Source organism: Erithacus rubecula (assembly GCF_903797595.1).
Source record: "Erithacus rubecula genome assembly, chromosome: 1".
Classification (NCBI taxonomy): Eukaryota; Metazoa; Chordata; class Aves; order Passeriformes; family Muscicapidae; genus Erithacus; species Erithacus rubecula.
In genome coordinates, this window is record NC_136658.1 from 57,301,299 (window position 1) to 57,322,878 (window position 21,580).

Sequence of the window (21,580 nt, forward strand, 5' to 3'; positions counted from 1 at the left end):
TTTTTTATCTGTTACTGTTGGGATTGTGCGTAGTATTTCTGGGAAATACAGTTTGAAATATTGGTAAAGAATGTTTGCCCTCTGTAGCTGCTGGAAGGTTTACCTGTAAATGGAGGGTACTGGTACATAATGGGCTCGGAAGACTAATTAAAGCAGTTGGGATTTAGTGAGCTGAAATAACAGCTCAGAAGTTACATCACACAGCTTTGACTGAAATCATTAGTTAAGAGGAAACATAAGGCTTTGTCCAATTTTTTTTTGTCATATTTATCTTTTTTTTGTTTTAAGTGCTTATAAACTTCTGACATCTGTTTTACAATGGAATAGTTATCAGTGGCTATATTTTGCTGTATTTACATACCCAACATATTTGATAAATTATTGAACTTCTCAGAAAATCCACTAATTAAACTATTTAATATTTTCTTTTGCAGGATTGAAGTGGATCTAGGGACAAATGGATGACTGAATATTCATATGAAGAGGAAAGCCATAAAAGTTGGTTGACATTTTTACAGCTATATGCATTATATGTATTAATGCCATTATCAAAAATTTATGCTGTGTTACAAAACAGAATAGCTTAAATAACTGGCCTGAGCTTTGTAAGCTGTATTGTCTTTGAGGCAGGGGAATACCATAGCTTAACAGCTGTGGCTTCATGCAATATTTGCTGACAATACCTGAATGTTCAGCAGAAAACTCAGCAGTATAAGGAAATGGGCAATTCCTTTGAAGCCAGATGTTTGAATGGGCTCACACATAATGTTGTTCATCATCTGTGCAAGGATGAAGGCAGAATTAGAGGATTGCTGTCTTCCATTAGAGCTACGGACTATGACACTTACTATGTTGTGGAGTGGCACTCAGATGCCACATTGTTTAAGAAATGAAACAGGAGATGATCTCTTTGAAAGTTTTCTTGGTGTTTTGTTTTGCTGTGATAGAGAGAAGGTTGTTCTACACTGTGCATTTTCTGTGATAGTTAAAAAGGAAGAAGCTATTTGTGGACCTCCATGACTGGCTACTGTTCTAATACACCAAGCCTTGACCTCTGCCAATCTCAAGTTATTGGTGACTATGAAGGATAATTGTTTTTGGGATGCTGTGATAACCAGTTCCCACCAAGGCTGTTTCAACACAGCTAACGCTGCCTGTGCATTTACACCAGAGCAAATGAAGTGTGTTGACAAATGCAGGGTGTGGTACAGTAGGATGCAGGGCACAGTCCAGGGGGATGCTGCGCAGCAGTTTGGCTAAATAAAGCATTCTGAAGACTCTAATAGTCAAGGAGGCATGCTATTGGGGGAAGCCTGTTTCCTTGAGAGCCTCTGTCAACCCCTGAATCACAGTCAGGGGTGGAAACAATCAAAAAACTAGCAAAAAACCCAGGGTTTTTTTCAAAAGCACAGTATTAGTTCAGTACAAGAAATGTAAGTCTACAGTTCTGTTAACTCAGCAAAGTAGTTCAAGAGGACAGTCTTATTTTTCTCCGGGATAGTTCAGTTTTATCAAGCTATTAATGGTTCAGAACTTTTACAGTTTATGAGCTACTGACCTGAATACAGAAGAGTGCAATTCCTTCTTGGGTAACCTTCTTGAGTGTTCACAGCAGGTAGTGGACATGCTGATTCCAGCTACCTCCAAATTCATAAGCAGCATGAGATTTGAGTGAATCATCTGTGTCTTTGAATTTTGTCTCCTGAAATAACAACCAGCAAAGCAATCTTGACAAACATCCAGAGAACATCTGCTTTGTATGCTGCAGGTCCCAGGAAACACCTCCAACCTCTCAGAGCCAAATTTAAACCCTGATAGAGACAAAGTGGTATTAGTAGCTGTGCAGTAATGTACACAATTTTTTCCATGGGGTTAGGGGCCCATGTGCCCACATGAGCAGCAGTTGTTGCCTGCTAAAACCAGAGCACAGAATCTTGAGGAATTTCCCTTTGGTTTGATGGCTGACAAGTGGGCGGCTGCTGCCCATACCGATGTCTAACAGCTCGGGATGGGCCGGCATCGGGGCAGAGCAAACACGTCCCTGCTCAGACCTCTTGGCTATGAATAGCAGAGTGACAAACTGATACTGTCCAGACCTTACTCGCATCCTTCACAACTGTGGTGATAAAATACTCTATCTGCAAACTCGGGGAGGCACTTCACTGACAAAGTGTGAGAGGGTAAAAATGCTAAACTAATTATCTGTAAGGCATCCCTGGATGTAATTTCATTACAGTTACTCTTGCTGTCCAGGAGACAGCACAGGACAGTACTACCATAATGTGGTAATGTTCTGTGTTGGATTGAGAAGTAACTGGAACAGGCCAGATCTTAGGTATTTGGTTTGGGAAGTGACACTAGGGCAGAAAAAGTTAAGGTTTTATTTCTTGAGAGGAGCTGTCATGCCCAGAGTCTGTGCAGAGGAGAGATGGCTTCCAGATCAAGCAAAAGCAAGACTCTTGAAAGAATTTGACCTTTTTTCAGATTTCTGTAATTGCATGAGAGCTGTATCTCTGTTAGCTCAGTATTGCTCTTTTTCTCTCTGCTTTTGCTTTTCTGATTTAACACAGAGTGGTGGAATGAGGAAGGAAGAACTGGAGAACAGTTCTCTTTCTTGTCAAGCCATGGTTTCACTCTCTCATGCCCTTCTGATAACATCCCACACTAATTATGGGGAAACTGCTCAAAATATGTGCAGATAAGGAAGGGGGTACTGAGTTATTTCTTCATATGTTTTCTGTTTGGCAGCCCTTGCAAATGTAGGACTCTGAATCCTGCTGGTAGTCTTTTATATTAGGAAAGTACCATGAGTAAATCATATCACTGAAGAAGAAAAAAATGTGGTTACATGGAGGAATTCAAAATTTGAGGCTAAAAATTCCCTTTCTGGGAATAAATGATTCCAGAAAGCTTAAGCAATAGAGGTGGAGAAGGCTTCTCTGTGGTCACTGTTAAGATCGGTTGATAAAGTTCTGGCTCCAATAGGGAAGAGATTGGATTTCAGCTAGCACCCTGCCTTAGCTTTTTGTTTTATTGCTCCTCTTCTAATCTAGTTTTGAAAGATTTTCACTGCTAACATGAAAATGTTGGTGTATTCTTCAGAATGTGAACAACTTGCCTTGCACTGTCTATATGTTATGTTGGTATGTTTGGTTGGTATGTATGAGGTCTTCCTTGTTCTGCCTCAAAATACATCCAAACATGGTGTTATATAAATAAGTGACATCTGTGCATATATGCAACTGATGAAGGAAAAATGAATGTAATTCTTTCTGTCTCATAAAATAAGGTTAGATGAATATCTAGCAGAAAAAAAGAAATATGCTAAAGTAAACCTGACAGTAAATGAATATATTGAATGCATGCAGCTTATGATGCTTCTGCATTTTCCATGATACTAACAGCTGCATCCAGAGGTTCATTTGTCTGTTCAATCAGATATTTGAAGTTTGTTTTTCAGTGTACAGTGGCTGAATGGAGGTGTAGGGGGGTGAGACTTGGGTAGAATCTGGCAAGGAAATGGGTCACTGACAGAGAAAAACTATAGCTCAAAGGTTCTGGGCAAAAGAAAGATCAAAACTTCAAAACCAAGTAAACAGGACTAAAAGAAGTTCAGAGAGCAAAACTAAAGGGGAAAAGAGGTTGTTCAGATTGGAAGAGAACAGATTTGGGTTGTACTTAATGAGAAGCCATGGGTGCAATCACACCACTCACACTGTGGTTTCATGAACAGCGTCTAGAAATAACACTGGGCAGTCTGGTTGATCAGGTTTAATGATGTTCTAAGTTATTTAATGCAGGAAAATTAACAACTCCTAGTTTAATAGTGTAAGGATGACTCCTAATTTTCTGTGTGTCGTGTCTTTAAAAAAGCCAAAACCAAACCAACCAAGCGCAAACTGCAGCTCAAGCTGTTTAGAGGAAGGGACTCAAGGAAATGTTTCTTGAATGAAATGTTGAAAGCCCACCCCATTTCAGAAGTCTCCCAACCTCTTATGTGCCCTTGCCTCACCTCCTCTGGCTCCTGCATGGAGCAGGGTTGGGAGGGTGCAGAACCTGCTAGCTGCTGGCCAGGCAGGGTCTGGGGCTCTACTCCACACTCCACTGCAGGCTGGGCAAGCCCCTGGGTCATCTCATCTGACTCAGGATCTACCCTTGTTTTGAGTTGATTTGGATTCATTTGACTTCGTATATTTGCTTTTTCATGCTTTTTAAAGCGTGGTCATGATAAAAAACAATTGTTTAAAAGGTATTTGAGAATGTTTCAAGGAGGTTTTATGGTTTTATTGGCATAGTCAGAATAGCGGTAGCAGTGTGGTGATATGTTTGATTTTTCTTGTCAGTTGTGCCCTCTGTATTGCAAATAAATGCAGTTTTTCTGGAATGACGGTGGCTGCTCTTAAGGGGTCTTTCTCATATAGCATCATCAGTTGATTCTTGGAATGTAATTATGACTAGAAGTGTCAGCTTGGTAAAATGTATTAATCTTGATGGAATTACTTTGCGCTGACCATCAATCTGTCTTTCTGTCATGTGCTTTTCAGTTTAGATTACTCTCAGGCACAGAGGCTGTAGTTTGATGTTTTATGAATTAAGGTTTTAATTCATTATGATTATAAATTAGTTGGATAAAACAATGTAGCAAATGACTACTTAAAAATGACTGATGACCGCATTCAGCAAGGCAGGGGGACTGTGAAGTTCTTTTGGTTTCATCTGTTGTCTAGCATTTATCAAAATGGGTCCCTTAACAGTCGATTGGTGGTTGATTCTTAATGAATATTTCACAATGTAAATAGATAGCAGGCAGTTGTCTGGAGCTCAGTCATATTCATAGGACAGATCTGCTTTTACTTGCTGTCACTGAAAAATGCAAAAGTTATGCTGAAACTGTGGAGTGGGAGGAAGGCTTTTCCCCAAATCTTACATTGCGGAAAAGGAGGAGCAGCAGTGATTTTCTTTCTTTTCCTGTTCCTTACATCAGCAGCCACATACTGTGCCGTCTCTCACCCCTGTGTTTTCCCACTGGGTGCTGAAGGGCTGTGCATGGTGAGAGCTTTAGTTTGCTACTGCAGGCTCAGCCCTGCTGCAAGTGGGGTGAGGTGAATTTGGAGCTGATGCCCATGGCTGAAATATTGCTGGGGTCATTTCCAACACTGATATTTTCTGGTGAGAAAAAGGCTTTTAAGATGGCTTGCATCAAACCACTTCAGCTTTGTGAGTTTGCATATGAGCTCTTTCCTGTTCCCCTTGCATTTGCAAAGTTACTGAATGATTTCTCAAAAGACTGTGGTATTCTTATTAGGCTTTCCTTATGAACAGCAGTACAGAACTTGTGTCTACACAGCTCATTTCTTGATTTCTGCCAGGCAGATGCTTTCATAATCTGAATGGTTTCTTGTTTATGGATCCTGGATCTTGTCTGCATTCCATTCATTTCCTAACTCTTTTGGAGACACACATACATGTAGATTATGAACAAATCATATTTAGTCATTGGCTTGTGATCGGACCTTATTTAAATAAAATGGGTTATGATTTTGAGGATTTTGTTTTTGTATTTAATTTCTGTCAGTGTGAATGGGGGTAAAACATCCATGGGGTATCCTAGCCATGGCTTTTCAGTTTTATATATAAAAATACAATATATTTTAGAAGTGTTATTTTACTAGTTGAAGATAGCTGTGTTCCTTTTGCACTCTCACTCTTCAGAAAGGCATAGAAAGGCACAGGATGAGTTAGACTTTCCCTGTCAAAGCCTGATCTTTTGCACAATCTGAAGCCTTGCTCTAAAATCAATATAGAGATCTTCATATGTTATAAATGAGGTTGTATTCTCAAATAGTCAGAGCAAAGTTGCCCAAAAGGCTTTGAGTTCATAATTGGAAGAAAGGTCTTTGGCTCGGTAGTGGTGTGCAGGGTTTGAATCCAGTGTCTACGCAGACTTCTGGTCTGCTTGGAGTTGCAGTGCAATATTTCAGGTGCATTGGTTTTTAAATTAAAATATTTTTTTATTAAACAGTTTTTTTAAACAGGAAGAATGGAGAATTGCATAAAAAAGGATGGTAGCAATTTTCATGTGAGGTGATACGTGGGGGAGTAAGGCAGCTCACATTGTAGTGCAGTTCACAGGAGAGCAGTTTGTCTAGATTGACAAAATGTGATAAAAATGTGGAATATTTTAAATGTTCTTTTCACAGTGCAAGTCATTCAAACTACTAAATGTCATTGTAAAACAAAGGTAGATCTTGCTAGTGTTGCCTGGATCACTTCTCCATAAAGACATAGGTGGTGAGGATGGTCTGTGGGTAATAAGTTGTGGATGTAAGTGAAAGCTGTTTAAGAGCTTGCTTCAGCACCTACTGATATAACTCAGTTCTGTAGAGTGCCTTTTAAACTACTTCTGAAAGCTAATAGTTAACCCTTTATGATCTTATTTAGTAACTACGTTAGCATCTGTAATTTGTATTACTGCTGTTAATTATAAGGCTTGGGGTGTGGTAACTTCACCTGATTATTTAAGGTCATAGGGAGCTTTTAAATACATCCTGTGATCACAGTCCTCCTGTAAATGTTGCTTTGAAAATTCAAGCATTTGAGGGTTGAGGGTTTTCTTTGTTTGGTTTAAATTCATATCAAGACTGAAAAAACTTCATCTTGAAAAGATTGGCAAGAGCTGAGAGCAGTTACCAAACACTAGCCTGTGAGCATAAAATAACAAATAGCTTTGTAATGTGGGCAAAGACAACCTTGCTTCCCATTTCTGGTGTTGAAAATGTGTGGTATGTGTTGGTGTTCCCCCACTGGGAGGGAGAGATGTGTTAAAAACAGAATTCTTTCATCTCAGGTGGAGCAGAAACTGATACTGTGGCATCTTGTTGCCAGAATTTGTCTTGTAGGCTATATACGAAGTAAAATGATGGGAACAGCCTAAAGAATTGGGTGAGAAATTTTCAGGTGAACATTTCCTCAGTTCTGGCTATGCTGGGAAGCAAGCCAAGAGTGTTGCTGTTTAGCTTAGGATCAGGAAATGCTTCAGTGCATGTCCTGGTCCAGCAGGCTTTTTTTCACCTCATGGCATGGCTCAGGGCTGCACAAGCTAGGTGACTTGGAGGAAACCTGGTTTGGGTTTTCCAAACCACTGTTTCAGACCACTTTCTTCAGTTCCTTTTTCAGTCTTTGCGTCTTTTCTGGGGATTAGCTCTAACTGATGGGACATAATCTACAGAGAATTAGATCACGAATGCCTAGATGTGTTCTTTTCAATTTCAGTCACTTTGCTGAAGGCTCCTGTCTTTTGCTAGTCATCAGAGAGCAGGAAGCATCTCCAGAAGGCAGTTCTTCCCATGGGATTTCTCTGTGCTCCCTGGAAGGACATCTCTTCTGCCTGTAAGATATGGTGGTACAGATAGTATGAGAACATGAGGCTCCACTCTACTGGACTCATTCTTCAGCCTTTGGGTTTCCTAAACACCCCTGAGCATCCCTGCTCTTGCAGCCTGACTTCCATGCTGCCATGCGTTCTCTTGGGAATGGAAGAGCAGTCACCATTTTACCTTTTAATCCTAATGCACTTAGTGAACAATTACACTAATTCTAGTAATGACTAAATTCATACTACTCCAGAGAGGGAAGCACAAGGCATTTAATTTCAAAGCTGTTTGACAAGACCATTTTGATGTGTTTATTTTCAGAAGTATGACACAAGTTGCCTAAAGTTGCAAAAAGTACCTAATGGGAAGAAAAATGTTTAAATTCATACTCTCAGGCTTTCCAAGAAACAGAATTATCTTTGTTTCTGTTAAGTGTGATCCATCAAATAAAACAATTCAAAAACATATACAGGACTTGCTATTCCAGCTTATTTAATAATGACCTCTTTCTTGTCATTAGTTATAAGCGTGTAAGTGTGCATGGAAAAAAAGATACTTCTCTTGTGTGGAGATATTAATTTTCAATATCATGGGGCATCACAACTAATTGCATTTTAAAGTTAGTCTTTTCTTTGTGATGAGGAGGGGAAACATCTTGTCCATCTGAACAGTGGTGATGATTAAGATACATCAAACCAAATACTGAAATACTACGTGTCCTTGTTTTCCTTTTCCTACGTATCTGACAATAAGAATTTAGTGGTAGAAATGAATGTATTTGGATTTTAGTGTTTTTGACATCCTGTGGAGAGCATGATGCCAAACAATGGCAATTTGTCACTTCTCATATGATTATGTAGAAGAATGTGTTAGAATTCCATAGCTAGCACATAAGGAGAAGATAACATACTGATATCCACTGCTAACAGACCTGAATAATGATTCCACTGGATATTATATTTCCTATACCCAAGGACAAGTGTCTAAAAGACAAAACAGCTCCTGATATTAATCTAAGTCTGGACTCATTCTTGTGCTTCTCACATGGTGATTCATTAAGTCTTTCTTGTGCAGAGGTCTGGTGATGAGTTGGGAAAAGGCAAGTTCTCTGCATTGAGGATGTCACCTTCTTTTGAGCTTTGCTATTTACTGAAATTTTTTGGTGTTCAGTTTGATACCAGTCTGCTGCAGCTGTGATTGCAGTCAGCTGTGATGGACATGTGGGCATAGCTTAAGTGAAAACTAAAGCCTAGGCTTTCAAACGTTATGGGTAAATGTACTGTTTCCACCTTAATTTTTAAGTAATGTAGAAGTATTTCAGTGTTTGTATTAGGGGAAAAAAATAAACAAACTCCCTTGCCAACCACTAAAGCCTAAACATAAGATAAAAGGTGTCTTAGAAATAGCAAGGTAAAAAACATTCTTTTTTCCTTGGTTTTATTTTTTTTTTTTTTTGGAAGAAGATGGTACAGCTCTCAAAGCCCAAACATTTGGAGTTCACTGTGAATTTCCTTTAAAATCATACAAGCCTGAGCTTATGTGTTTCTGAAGTGAGATGACAGTGAGAATCTCTCTTGCAAATTAAGACGTGAGGAGTGTCTGTTGGTCTTAGGAAGATGAAAATTAGCTTAGATGTGTAGGTTGTCTTAAGTGCAGTGGAACTGAAATTATGTTTGCTGAACTACTCTTTGGAGATTTACATAATGGATGAGATACAGGAGCTCCAGGCAGCATGACAGTGGAGTTTATCACAGGATATAAAACAAGTGAATTGCCTTAATAATCTCTACAGAAAGTAAGGGTAATGTTTTCTCTTTTTTTATGTGGAGAAAGAGAGCCAGAGAGTTCATAATATCCTGTCTGTTCATGTACAAGGAGCCAAACGCTTCTTTAGAATGACCTGAATCCATTCAGCTGTTGTGTTTTCTTATTGAGGACTTTCAAAGCTCTTCAGGTAGCACAAGCAACATACATCTCTTTTATGTAGTAAAATGAGGTGATAATTCATGGCTTGATAGAAGATGCTCATAACGGGTTGAGTAATTATTCTAACTGCTATATATTTCATTATATGGAAAGCTTTTATAAACCAAACATACCTGAGTTTAGTTCTATAGCAGTAATGATAATTTCAAAAGTTTTAGAGTCTTTGTTGTTTTGAAGTGGGTGCATTTTGGAAAAAGCTTAAATATTAAAAGGTTGCAGGATTTAATTTTTTATCAAATCAGTTTACCCACTTTAGTTGGCATGGAAGTTTCTGTTTTTCTACTTAAGCTGATAATATCTTTTCAGCATTGAAAATGGACAAAGAAACACTGGAAAATAAAATCGTTTAAGTATAGGTGGTAATAAAAACACCCAGATCCTGTTGTATGCTTTTCAGCTGTATATTTAGCTTCAAGCAAGAGTTGGACTTCTGTGTTATTCAGAATATAAATGTGCTGTTGCTCTTTGATCTGTAGCAAAACTTCCTAACGATCAAGGCTACTTAGCACTTTTGCTTGAAGGAAAAGATTTACTTTTGGGCATAGCGAGTTTCCAGAAGAGTTAATGATGTCCTTAGGTTCTGGTGTTTTTGAATTGTATGCAGCTTAAGAATTCTTTTTTATTAATCTTATGTCAATTGCTAGTTTTTCTAGAAGAGCCTGGGCAAGTAACTCATTCTAAAGTGTTGCACAGAAAAAAGGTATTTATTTACCTAATGTGAAACCAGGTTATCAGAAAAAAAGTCGTAATTTATTGAATGTAGTATTATGTGAGTTTCTGCTTTTGTTAGTGGAAAAATGTATTTCAGGTGATTTCAGCAGTGATGGACAATATCCCGCCAATCTACTAGGTATGCTGTGCTCCACTCTTAATTCCCAGGTGCAGACTGGAATTAGTTCTGCCAGATTTCCTCTGGATACTGGGTAGAATTTATTGTTTATCAGTTGATGTACAAAGTTAGATTTTTCTTTTCGCCAGTCAGGTTTGTTTTTCTTTCCCTGTGTTTCTAGTAAATGTATTATTTCTGTCAAGTCACAAGTCTGCATCAGTAACAGTTTCTGCAGTGTGGAAGGAAGGGCACCAAAGTGATAACCCATCTGCTTATATTTGCTGGTGTCTCTCCATAGTGCCAGCCTGGTGGGATCAGAGACCAAGGAATCTTTTATAAGAACAGAGTTGTTTTCATCAGAAAGTGTTTTAAAACACTGAAATTCTTCCACCCTGTTGGCTCTGAAATCTCCCACGTGGGGATCTTTAGAGTAAATAAATAAAAGATCACACCAGGCAAATGTGATTTAAAGTGTTTGTAACTGTTCCCCAAACAGCAGTAAAATCCTAAATATGATATGAGGAAAGCAAACAAGGGGAAAAGTTCAGCCTCTAGACTTTCTATTTGGACTGTGTAGCAATGCAGCATCAGACCCTGTGGATACAGGAGAGGATTCTGCAGATTCCTGGTGTCCAGAGGATATTCCCCTGGGTTAGGACAACTTCCTCATGCCCTGCTCCTCTGCAGCTTGCCCTTCTTTGGGATGTGTGTACATTTGTATCAGAGAAGTCTCTTATTTCTAATCCAAACCTAAGTGACCTACCAGTATTTGCCTGCACAGAGCCAGAAATATTAAACAGTTTGAGCTGGGAACCTTAAAGATGCAACCCTCCTGCTGTGGGTGTGGACACCTTTCATTAGACCAGGTTGCTCAGAGCACCATTCAAGGAGGCCTTGAACACTTCAGGTGTGGGGCATCCACAGCTTCTCTGAGAAACCTTTTCCATTGCCTCACCACACTCACAGTAAATAATTTTTTTTCCTAGTGTCTAATCTAACCCTGCCCTCTTTCAGTTTGAAACCATTCCCCCTTGTCTTATCACTACATGCACTTGTGAAAAGTCTCCATCTTTCTTGTAGGCACACTAGAGATACTGGAAGGTTGCTGTAAGTTCTTCCTGGTGCCTTCTCTTGTCCAGGCTGAGCAATCCCAATTCTCCCAGCCTTTCTTCACAGGGGAGCTGTTCTATCTCTGAATATATTGGTGGTCTTCCTGTGGACTGTCTCCATCAGGTGCCTGTCCCTCCTGTGCTGGACCCCAGGGCTGGGTGCAGCCCTGCAGGTGGGTCTCACAGAGCAGAGCAGAGGGGCAGAATCCCCTCCCTGCCCTGCTGCCCACGCTGCTCTGGATGCAGCCCAGGACACCTTTGGTTTCTGGGCTGGGAGTGCCCATGGCTGGGTCATGTCCAGCCTCTCACCCACCAGCACCCCCAAATCCTTCTCTGCAGGGCTGCTCTTGATCTGCTCTAGAGTGGCTGGTGGTTTTGTTAACTGTTGCTCATTTGTTTAATATCCTGAAGGTTTCAATTGCAAAAGTTAACAAGTTGTACAAATCTTAAAGTGTAAGCATTTACTGCTTGTTCTGTTGTTGTAACATGAGGTGTCTGCTGCCTTCACCTCTTTGTGTGATAGCAGTTCAGAAATGCTTATTGTGCTTTGATGAACCTGTATTCATTCCTAGTGGAGAGTAAGGCTGGGCAATTCCATCCTGTATTGGCTTGGACTGCCTTGAACCCTGGGGAACATTCCAGATTGTCAGCCATGATTTGGCATGTTACTATTAACCTCTTCATAGGTATTTCAGAGTGATGAGCATGTGAAGTCCTTACTGTCTCACCTGCAAAATTTCAACAAAAATTATCCCATCCAAGTGTGAACTTTACACCTGACCCAAAAGCAGTTGTATCGCAAGAATGGGAAGGATTTTTGGGAACCCGTTTTAATAGCCTTGCTTTGCCTGAGTGGGGTTCTACAGGATTTGCTAATTAGATATAGTCATAACAATATTAACAGTAATGTTTTAAATTAATTTAGTAGTTCTTCATAGTTGAATGGTGATATTACTTTTCTTTTTTTTCTTTCCTTCACAATTGAGGTATATTCTGCTTAATGCTTAATTTTGTGTTTGGAGTAATAGATTATTCCATTGATTTTGCAAATATTCTTTCATGTTGCAAATAAATTTAGAGTTCTGTTCTTTTTCAGGCATGAATTGAAAGTTCAACTCAGGTCTCTCAACTGAGAGTTGTCATTACTTGAAAAAACCCAACCAGAACAAAACAAAACTCCCGAACCAAAACAGTAACAAAACCACTACAAACTTCCAAACAAATGACAAAATACAAACCACCACCCCTGAATGTTTTGGAGACAATTTTAAACTTAATAAATAATGGTGGAATTTCAGATTTTTTTACTTAAGGATGAATAATTTATTCTCCCTGGCACCAAACAGGTGATAGAATCACCAAGCATTTTCTAAAATTATTGAAATGATGAATTCATTAATGTCTTTGGACACTATACAGTATACTTCCACATACTAAAGGCATGCACATGCTCACAGATATTGGATGGAAGCTCTGTCTTGATGGTGCTCAGCCAGGGGAAAACTTGGAAACAGTACTAACGGTGATGTAAATTTGGTGCTTTTCATCATGAAACCCAGATCCTTTATCTGAAGTCCCATGAGGACTGATTTTTAAGAAAAGGTGTATTTTCATGAAAAATTTCTTAAATTTTTTTTTAGTTTACACAAGAAGTGGTGACTTGGCATGAGCTTTCAGCATAGAAAGCATTCTCATGAATCAGCTACATTGATTGAGGGAATCACTCACCAGATTTGTGTCCAGCATCATTCAGTGTCTGATAAACACTGCTCTTGAAACGACTGTGGCTATGATTTTAGTGGTGAGAATATTTTAGTAATGTTTATTGAATTTCAGCATCCAGAATAATGATGGAGGTAGTTTGTCATGTTATTAATGTTAGAGGTCTGGGTATCTTCAGAATGATGCAGTGCACATAACACTCTATGTCTATATAGAGATCGTTGTTTAAAAATATGAGCAGCTTAACCCATCCAGTTCTTGTGGTGCAAAGTAAATCTAATAAAAGCATTTTAGTCTATGTGAGACATAGCTAATGTGGACAGGAAATCGTTTTCATCATTTTACACAGTGTAACTAAGCCACGTGTTGGGAATAAATATGTGATTTACACAGGCACAATTACTTTTTATGTCCTAATGAGAAATGTTAAATATATTAGTATGACTTGGGGCTTGACACATGCTCTAAAGGCTGTGTATGATGCCAAGCAACCAATTATCTCAGTGTGTTATTTCTTGAAAGTCTTGACATGGGTAAGGTCACTATAGATTTTTAAAGGGAGTGCGATGCTAGGTTGATACAGGATGAAAGGATGATACAAATAACAATACTGTGTTAGATCTTCCTGCAGTGCAATGTATAATCAGGTGCTCTGACTTCAAGAACACTAATGAGGATTTAAAGACCCAGCGGTGTGCGTTTAGCAGTCACACATGATTCTGTCAAATGCTTTTGCAAAGGGCACCTCTGATGCAAGGTACAGTTCAAAAGCAGGTAGGAATGAATAGTTTCATTGTATAGCTTGGTGTAATACTTCTCAGAGTTTCAGTGAGCATAGCAGTGGCTTGCAGAGTGCTGGTGCTCTGCCTGGCTGTGAATTTTGCCAGTGGTGAAACCAGCCAGGAGCAGTAGTACATATGGGCAAGCTGCATCACTGCGTTTTCAATGATTGAATAGTCACTGAGAGGAACAAAGGGAGAGGGCTCTGAAGTTATTATTTGAAGTCCATACTAAACTGCATATGCTGTGTTCTGACCATCTTATTTACCTCTACAGTAAATGTCAGGTACTGAAATCCTGCAGAAGAACAGACGGTGGCCTACCTAGCTTAAGGTACCTTTTGGCAGTGATCTGTACCAGGTGCTTGGCAGAAGAATGTCAATTCATGCTGGAGTGCAGCTCCTGAGACCAGAATGCCATGGTTTAGAGTGATTTAACTTTGATGGTTTTGGCATGTATTAATATAAAAAAAAACATAGAAATATGCTTTCTGTTAGAGAAAATGACCATCTACCTTACCTGCTTCTACTTTCAGTAGTCAATAATGGAAGCTTAGGCAAAAGATGTAACAAGGCTGTTGTGTGAGTAATGGTATTGCCACAGTACCTCTTCCAAGTCTGCAAAAAATCCAGGACACAGATACTTGCATAGCCACAGGTTGTATCTGTGTTTTTGTGCTTGATGATGGCTCTTGGTAAACAAATCTGTAGAAAAGTCCAGTTGTTTTTCAGCCAATATCCAGCTCATCAGACAAGCAGACTTGTCAGAAGACCAGCTTCTCTCTGTATAAGTTATGGCTTCCAGTGCAAATCCCATGGTTTCCAGTTAGCACCTGCTTTTGGTAGGAAGTTGGACTGGAGACCTCCTGAGATGCTTTCCCACTAAATTTTCCATCAATCCTAAGAACAAAATAGCTTGACTATAGCATTCACTGTTCCCTCAGTTTTTGCATGATATTTCAGGCTGTAAAATGAGATGGTATAAATGAATTATGCATTAGCTTGTCTTCTGCCTAGACACAAACTCATATATTTTGTTTATAACATCTGATTTAATGTAACTGCTGAGTTTGATTGGCTTTACATAGCAAATTTGGGGTCTCTGCCTTTTAAAGAAGTTTTAATGGAAGTTCAAAGTACTACTATATGTGCTACTTGTATATCTCTTTCTGATGTTTTCATGTGATTTTTATGGCTCTGTCTATAGTTACTTAAACTATTTTTTAATCTTGAAGTTTGCTGGTATTTTAATAATTGGCAGTAATTTCGTGCAGAGCACTTGTTTTTTAAACATGTTTGAGGAATCACAGTTTCTTTGAGAATCTATGGGAAATGCATAGTGGCGACATTTAAAACTTGTTACTTAGATATTCTTAGCACTTAATTAGAATTACCTTTAAAATGGGCCCTAATTCTACTATAATTTATTGCTTGTGGAATCTATTTTAGCAGTTTTGTACATAAGCATTTTGGTCATTCTGTCTTGAGTAAGAAAATACCTCATGAGTAGTTAGGTATTGGCTTGATCTTGCAGTTGATGGAATGAGTCTGAGAGCAAAGTTATTTTATACAGTTTTTAAATGTTTGGTAGATACTTATGAATTCTTTTTCATGAATTTAGGTGAATTTATTTTCGTGAATTTTTAGGTGAATTTTGTGAATTTATTTCATTCACTAAGTGGCCAGAAGTCAAGAGTTTTCCCCTTTTTTGTGCTTTGCACTGTTCACCAGCTTTACTATTAATGTTTTCTCAGGAGTTTCCACTGAAGTGTGCGGGGAGCAGGAAACCTCAAACTGTTGTTAAATAAAACAGAGGTTGGGTTGGGGCAGGGTGTTAAACATTTGCAGTTTGGGAGTTTCATCACAGCATACACCCTTTCTTTAAACACGTCAGAATAAGCAGTGAGTTTGCTCCATGGTGAGAAGCAATTGCTGTTTCTTCATGTGCATGTAAGGTGCAGGGAAGGTCATGGAGTAATTCTTATTTTCTGGCACATAGTCCAACCTTTTCATCTGAGCATGCAATCATTCAATTTTATTTGATTATTTCCATGTTATTTTGGCCTGTCTGCGACTCAGATGAGATTTATATATGCTTTTGCTAACTGACTGTGCTTCTGAGGCTGAGACTGTGGTCCCAGCTCTAACTGGCAGCTGGAATAGGGCCATTGAAAGAACACTTGGTTTCATCACTTAGTGCCTGTGGTATCTGTAACTTTGTACATGAACTGTGACAGATGGTTTCTGAGGTTCTGTGTGAACTGTCTGTGCTTGATGGGTGTGTCCTGTGATTCCTGGTGTTGGAAGGTGCAACTGCACACGAGGTGTTCTCCTCCTCCTCAAGGCTGCTGTTCAGCCTTCATGGGCAGCATGACAGGCTGAGCTGGAAATGAGCCACTGACTTCTAGGAATGAGTTGTTCTCTTATGAATGTCATAATACTGGTCTGTCTTAATAGTAAAAAACCCCAAAATTAATTGCATGTCAACAAAGTAAATCTGAAATAAAAATTAAGTCTTAGCTGAAATTCCTAAATTCTAGTTGTTACAAAAGCTGGCTTATCCTTGCTTTCCTTTTAGTTCTGCCTCTGTGTTGGAGGTCAGTGGGAAACAAGGAATTGCCCTTACTTACCTGTTGTATAGAAGCAGTGTCAGTTACCTTACATTTCTGTGGCTCAGCTGCTAGAAGGCAATTAGGCATGTTTATGTTGGCATAACCTTACATTGCTTTTGTTCAGAGGGTACAGTTTGTAATGTCTGTGGTTTTTAAAAAGCCAGATATTGGCCCTGACCTTCAATTTATTGCTATCTTTTATTCTGGGGGAGTGAACATGGCACCTGGAGAAGCAGCAGTTTTGTTGCTGAGCTGAGGGTTTGGGTACAATCCCATGCAGCAGTGGGACAGGCAGTATTATTTCCAGTGTATTTGTTTTCTTTGAAATACAAATGGCAAGGGCCATTTCTGAAGCAAGTGGTGATGCCCAGGCCTGTGAAAGTGCTTATGGAGTTGTTTCACTGGTCCCTCTGGAGCTTTGCTGTCGTAGACTGAAGGTGCTGTTACTTTGGGGTGGTGGTCCCTTCAGGCTGCATGGAAGGATGGTGCCAAGCAGATCCAGTAGACAGCATCTTCTCTTCTTGGCAAAGAGCAACGATGCTTGGCCTGTTACATAGCATCTTGTGCACGAATTTTGGACTAAACTATGGCTACAGCTACATGTTAAATGTTCCTTTTATTCTCCAGCGTGCAGAGTCCTTGTTGTATCTGTCTTTATGGAAGCAGACTTTGCACAGTGGCAGGTGGGGGAACTGTGCCAGCCAGCTCCCTGTGCTTTCAGCAGCTAATTTTCTGACCAGAGCAGATACAGTCAGAATTCAGGGAAAAACTGTAGTCACTGTGTATCTGCTGGCAAGCTACTAGGCAATACCATTTAATATTAATTTGCTCAGCAAGTACAAAATAGTCACAGTTCACACAACAGTGAAGGTAACCTTTAAGTAATATGTGCAGATTTGGTCAATGTAACACTAGAGAAATTCTAGTATGTTTCCTGTTAATTTTTTTTTTTTTTTTTTTTTGCCAGGTGGTGAAGTTTTTTTTTAATTTTAAGCCTTATTCATCTTTGAACTCTTCTTTAAGCTCTCCACCAGTCTCAAGGGCAGTTGACATAATACAGAACACTGCTTTGGAAATTGAGCAGGAGTTTTTAAAAAACACTTGTCTTATAATAGTGGTGAAGTGGCAATCTAAATGAATCACCTGGGGTTTTGGGATTTTTTTTTTTTTCTTTGGGGGAAAAGTATTGAGTTTGGGCTTGATAGTAGTCTTTACTTCTTGTCTGTGCTTCAAAAACCCAAGGGAGAAACTATCAAGAGTTTATTTTACTATTATTTATCATCAAGTTTTCTGAAAAGATGTCTTTTAAAATAATGATAGTGTAAGGATAAATGCAGTACATGCTTTTTGCACATGTACCCTTTCTTAAATATGTGTCACTCCAAAATGATAGCTCTTTTCCAGCTCCCTTTTTGGTGAAGAGGTTGGGCTTTTTTTGTTATGAGGGACTTATAAGTGTAAGGTTAAGAAAATCCACAGATACTTAATGAATCCATTCAAATTCACAAAAATCAAATACTCCATTAATGTTGTATTAGAAAGAAAACAATGAAGCCATTAATGTTGATGAAAGCTGAATGTGTGAGGCTTTGGTGTAAGTACTGTTGGTTGTAACCTGTTGCATGTGGATCCGTAATTATTTACAGAAGCACTAAAACTGGCAGGACAGCAGAACTGATGTAAAGGGAAGTTAAGCCATCAAAGCCTACAGGGTTGCCTGCTGAGTTTGAGAAATAGCAGATTGGCTTCTAGTTGCCAAGGCACTCGATGATCCTCTCTCACCTGGAAGCTGACTATATCACTTCAGTTCTATTTATATTCCCTAAAACTAACTTAAACCCAAGCTAATAAAAAATATTTTAGCAGCAAAATTTTAGATCTCTGTTATCATCACTGAATATTGTCTCAGTCTTTTCCTGGAGACAGATCTGTAAAAGTATGTAGCAAATTACAGCATTGCTACATCCTTAGGAATTTGAGTAGTTCATAACTTTGGAAATCTGCTCTTCCCAAAATTATTGTTATTTTCTTCAAGAGATCTAGGCAATGGACTAGGAATTTGAAATCTAGTATAGCATGTGCACATCTTTGTACTGGGTGAGAGAAGCTGGACAGGGTTTGGTGCTTGTACTGAGGATCTGAGCTGGGGAGCATGAGCTGAAGGCCAGCCCTTGCATGTGCCTCAGGCACTGACAGCATCAAGTCACAGCTGCTGTTGAGGTCTGGGCTCTACCTGGCAGGCACAATTGTAATAAGATACCACACTCAGAAGCCTTCCTAGAAAGCTTAGAGCTGTGATGCCTCCCTGTTGACTGGATGCCATGCAGTTGAACGTCTGTGTGCCTTCTCACCAAAGAAATTTAATTTTGAAATGAGAAGAACTAGAGTCAACCCCACCCAGTTTCATATGAAAACTGTGAGAAGTCTAAGGCTTTATTTCACTTTTTTTCACACAAGTTGTTTTGGCTTTCCTTGAAACATCAGTAAAGCTAAACTGTAGTTTTCTGGTGAATTTGACTGAAAATTCAAGTTACCAGTAAAATACAGAACTACCAGAATATCTCCTTTCTTTATTTCATACAGCTATAGACATAATTACCTATGATGAAGATCTTATGGCAAGACATGGGCTGTTACCCCCAGTTCCCTGGCAGAACTCCCAGTTAAGTGATTTTCTTCTAGCCACATGAATGTACTTTCTTTAACTGGTATATTTCATCTTAGAGAGAACTGCATTTAAGTGAATAACAAATCTCATGGTATGGTGTATAAAGGTCTTCAGAAAACTGAGTTAGTTGACAGGTTTCCTTGACTTCCTCTCTTTATGAAAGTCATTACATTTGGTAAGAGATGGTAATCCTTCATTCTTCTATTATCCCTTGAAATTAAGAGAAAAAAGCAATTTCACATTTTTAAAAACATATCTAGCCACACCATTAAAAAGTTCTACTTTACCTTGAGTGGATCACTTCACATTTTTTGTCTTAATTTGTTATGCTGACTCTTGCTTTGACTGATGAATAATTTCAGTGTAGTAATGTAAGTAAAGAGAATAATAGTAATTTGGGTATAAGTGTTCAGAAAAATCAACAAGGTAATCTCATTTATAGGGCGTATAACTGACATAGGTTACTTCAGGGTTAATTCAGTGATGTTTCTAAGATGTCTGTATAAAGAAGCAAGACTTAAAAATTTGCGTTTATCAACTGTCATGAGCATTGTTATAACAAAAATTACCCCAAGAATATAATGATTTTAAGAAATATATTACAGAATTATATTATTAGAAATGTAAGAAATTATTATAGATACTGAAAACTTGTGTAAAAAGAACTAGAAGGTGAGGCAGGGGAAGTTTTGTGTCATAGCTTTGGGACAGAAGGACTGCCTAAAAGTTGTTCACAGCTCTTGGCTGTTCAAATATACTCCCCCTAAGCTTGAAACTTTCTACTGTAGCTTGAATGGTGAATTTGAGACTGCTCTTCCCTCAACTGATACTTAATTTCTCAGAATCAAAGTGTGTCATGTTAGAAGTTAAGTTTGTACAGAAAAGTAAGGAAAAGTTTGGAATTAAGCTGGGCCTGGGCAGAAGGAAGCTGGGGTGCAGGTGCTTAGTTTTGGTCTTTGTTTCTCACCATCCAACTCTATTGGCAATAAATGAGTTTTCCCCAAATCAAGTCCATTTTGCCTGTGTCAGTACTCCATAACTGATTTTCTTGTCTTTATCTCATCTCCTAAGCTTTCTCATATGCTGTTCTTCCCCTGTGCTGTTGAGAGGGGAGAAATGAATCAGTGGTTTGGGTGGGCACATAGTGGATGGCTGAGGTCAAGCCCACCAGAGTTTGAAGACTGAATTGTCAGCTGAACCTCTTAGATCACCGTGGAAGAAAGCAGAACCATCAGTGTCTCTACCAGTGTGCAGCTCTTCAGTGAGATTAAACCTTTCATTGGTGGCAGCAAGCAAGCATCATCTGCCTTGCCTCTGTATTGCTTGTGTGTTCATGAGTGAAACAAGAGGAGAAGACTTTCTTTCACCGCAATGTAGATGTTTGTCAGTCCATGGAGGAAATGTGAGGTCTGAGTGCTGGCTGCTCTGAAGCCTGAGCTCACTGCTTTCTTCCTGGGGCTGCCTGGGGTAGGTCCTGAGGGGCAGGGCTTTAGTACTGAACTGCTAGGTGTGAAAGTCTTGGAGAGTGGGAGAGACAACTATGATGTGGGCTGAGCATATCTGCTTTCTGTCACCTTATGCTTAGAAGAAATTATGAGGGGGGTTTAGGAGTGTCTTAGGCAGTGTCTCAGAACAGGTCAGTTGTAGTATCAGATCCTCCCTGATTGTTGAAAGTTTTCAGTGTGATTCTCAAAATGTATGACTTGGCCAAATGAAAAACTTGGCTACAAAACCTTAGCACTTCTCTTGGATGACAAATGTCATAATTGTGTAATTCATAATTAAATAAACAATACAGGGTGCTAAGGGGGTTTGTATCAGGGTGAGATAATGAGATTTAGAATTTTTTTCTTCCTCTACAGTAGCAAAAGATAATTTGATTAAAAATTGCAACAGAAAGCCATCCTCATGAAAAAAATGCCAATGATGGTTGTAGAGGTGCTGTGATAAAAATGTAGGCCTTTTAGGAGTGGGTAGAGTCTGAGTATTAACTGATTGCCACAGCTTCTCAGAAGAGCTTGTAAGCTTTAAAGCTCATCAGTCTTGTGTAAAACTGCTGTAATGATAGTTGCCCATACAGACCTGGGTATGATTTGTGTTTTTAATTAATATTTCAAGGGAATAAATGTCCAAAAGTGTTTAATGAGAGGTTTCAGCGGATGGCACTGAGAAAGAGAATATTATGTCTTTTAGGATGAGTTACTCATCCAAGAGAACAGATGTTTTGGTAAGGCCATGCAGTGTTTGGCTTGATTGTATGCCCAGTTTAGGACCTGCATCTGCTGTGCATTTTACCAAGGTGGGAAAGGAGTCCACCAGGAGGGTTGAGGTGGGAGACTAGAAAAGGAAGGATTGTCACACAAATTAAGGTACTCTTCACCTGATTGGTTTTGGGGGCTGGAAGTTAGCTACCACAGTTAATGAGGGCTATTGAGTGGCCTGAATAATGCATTGGCTCGATGCATCACATCACCCATCTCTGCAGTGGGTCTGCTGAGTCTC

At 39.2% G+C, this 21,580-nt stretch overlaps 1 protein-coding gene across 4 annotated transcripts in view; it reads left to right on the plus strand.

The window, feature by feature from the left end:
* Positions 1-21,580, plus strand: part of KLF12 (KLF transcription factor 12) — a 226,778-nt gene that overhangs the window by 62,925 nt on the left and 142,273 nt on the right. For all 4 annotated transcript variants that reach the window (XM_079312989.1, XM_079312987.1, XM_079312988.1 and 1 more), the window contains exon 2: positions 435-498. In XM_079312989.1, coding sequence (XP_079169115.1) covers positions 478-498 — 21 coding nt within the window. In that variant the 5' untranslated portion in view covers positions 435-477. The remainder of the gene's footprint in view (positions 1-434; positions 499-21,580) is intronic.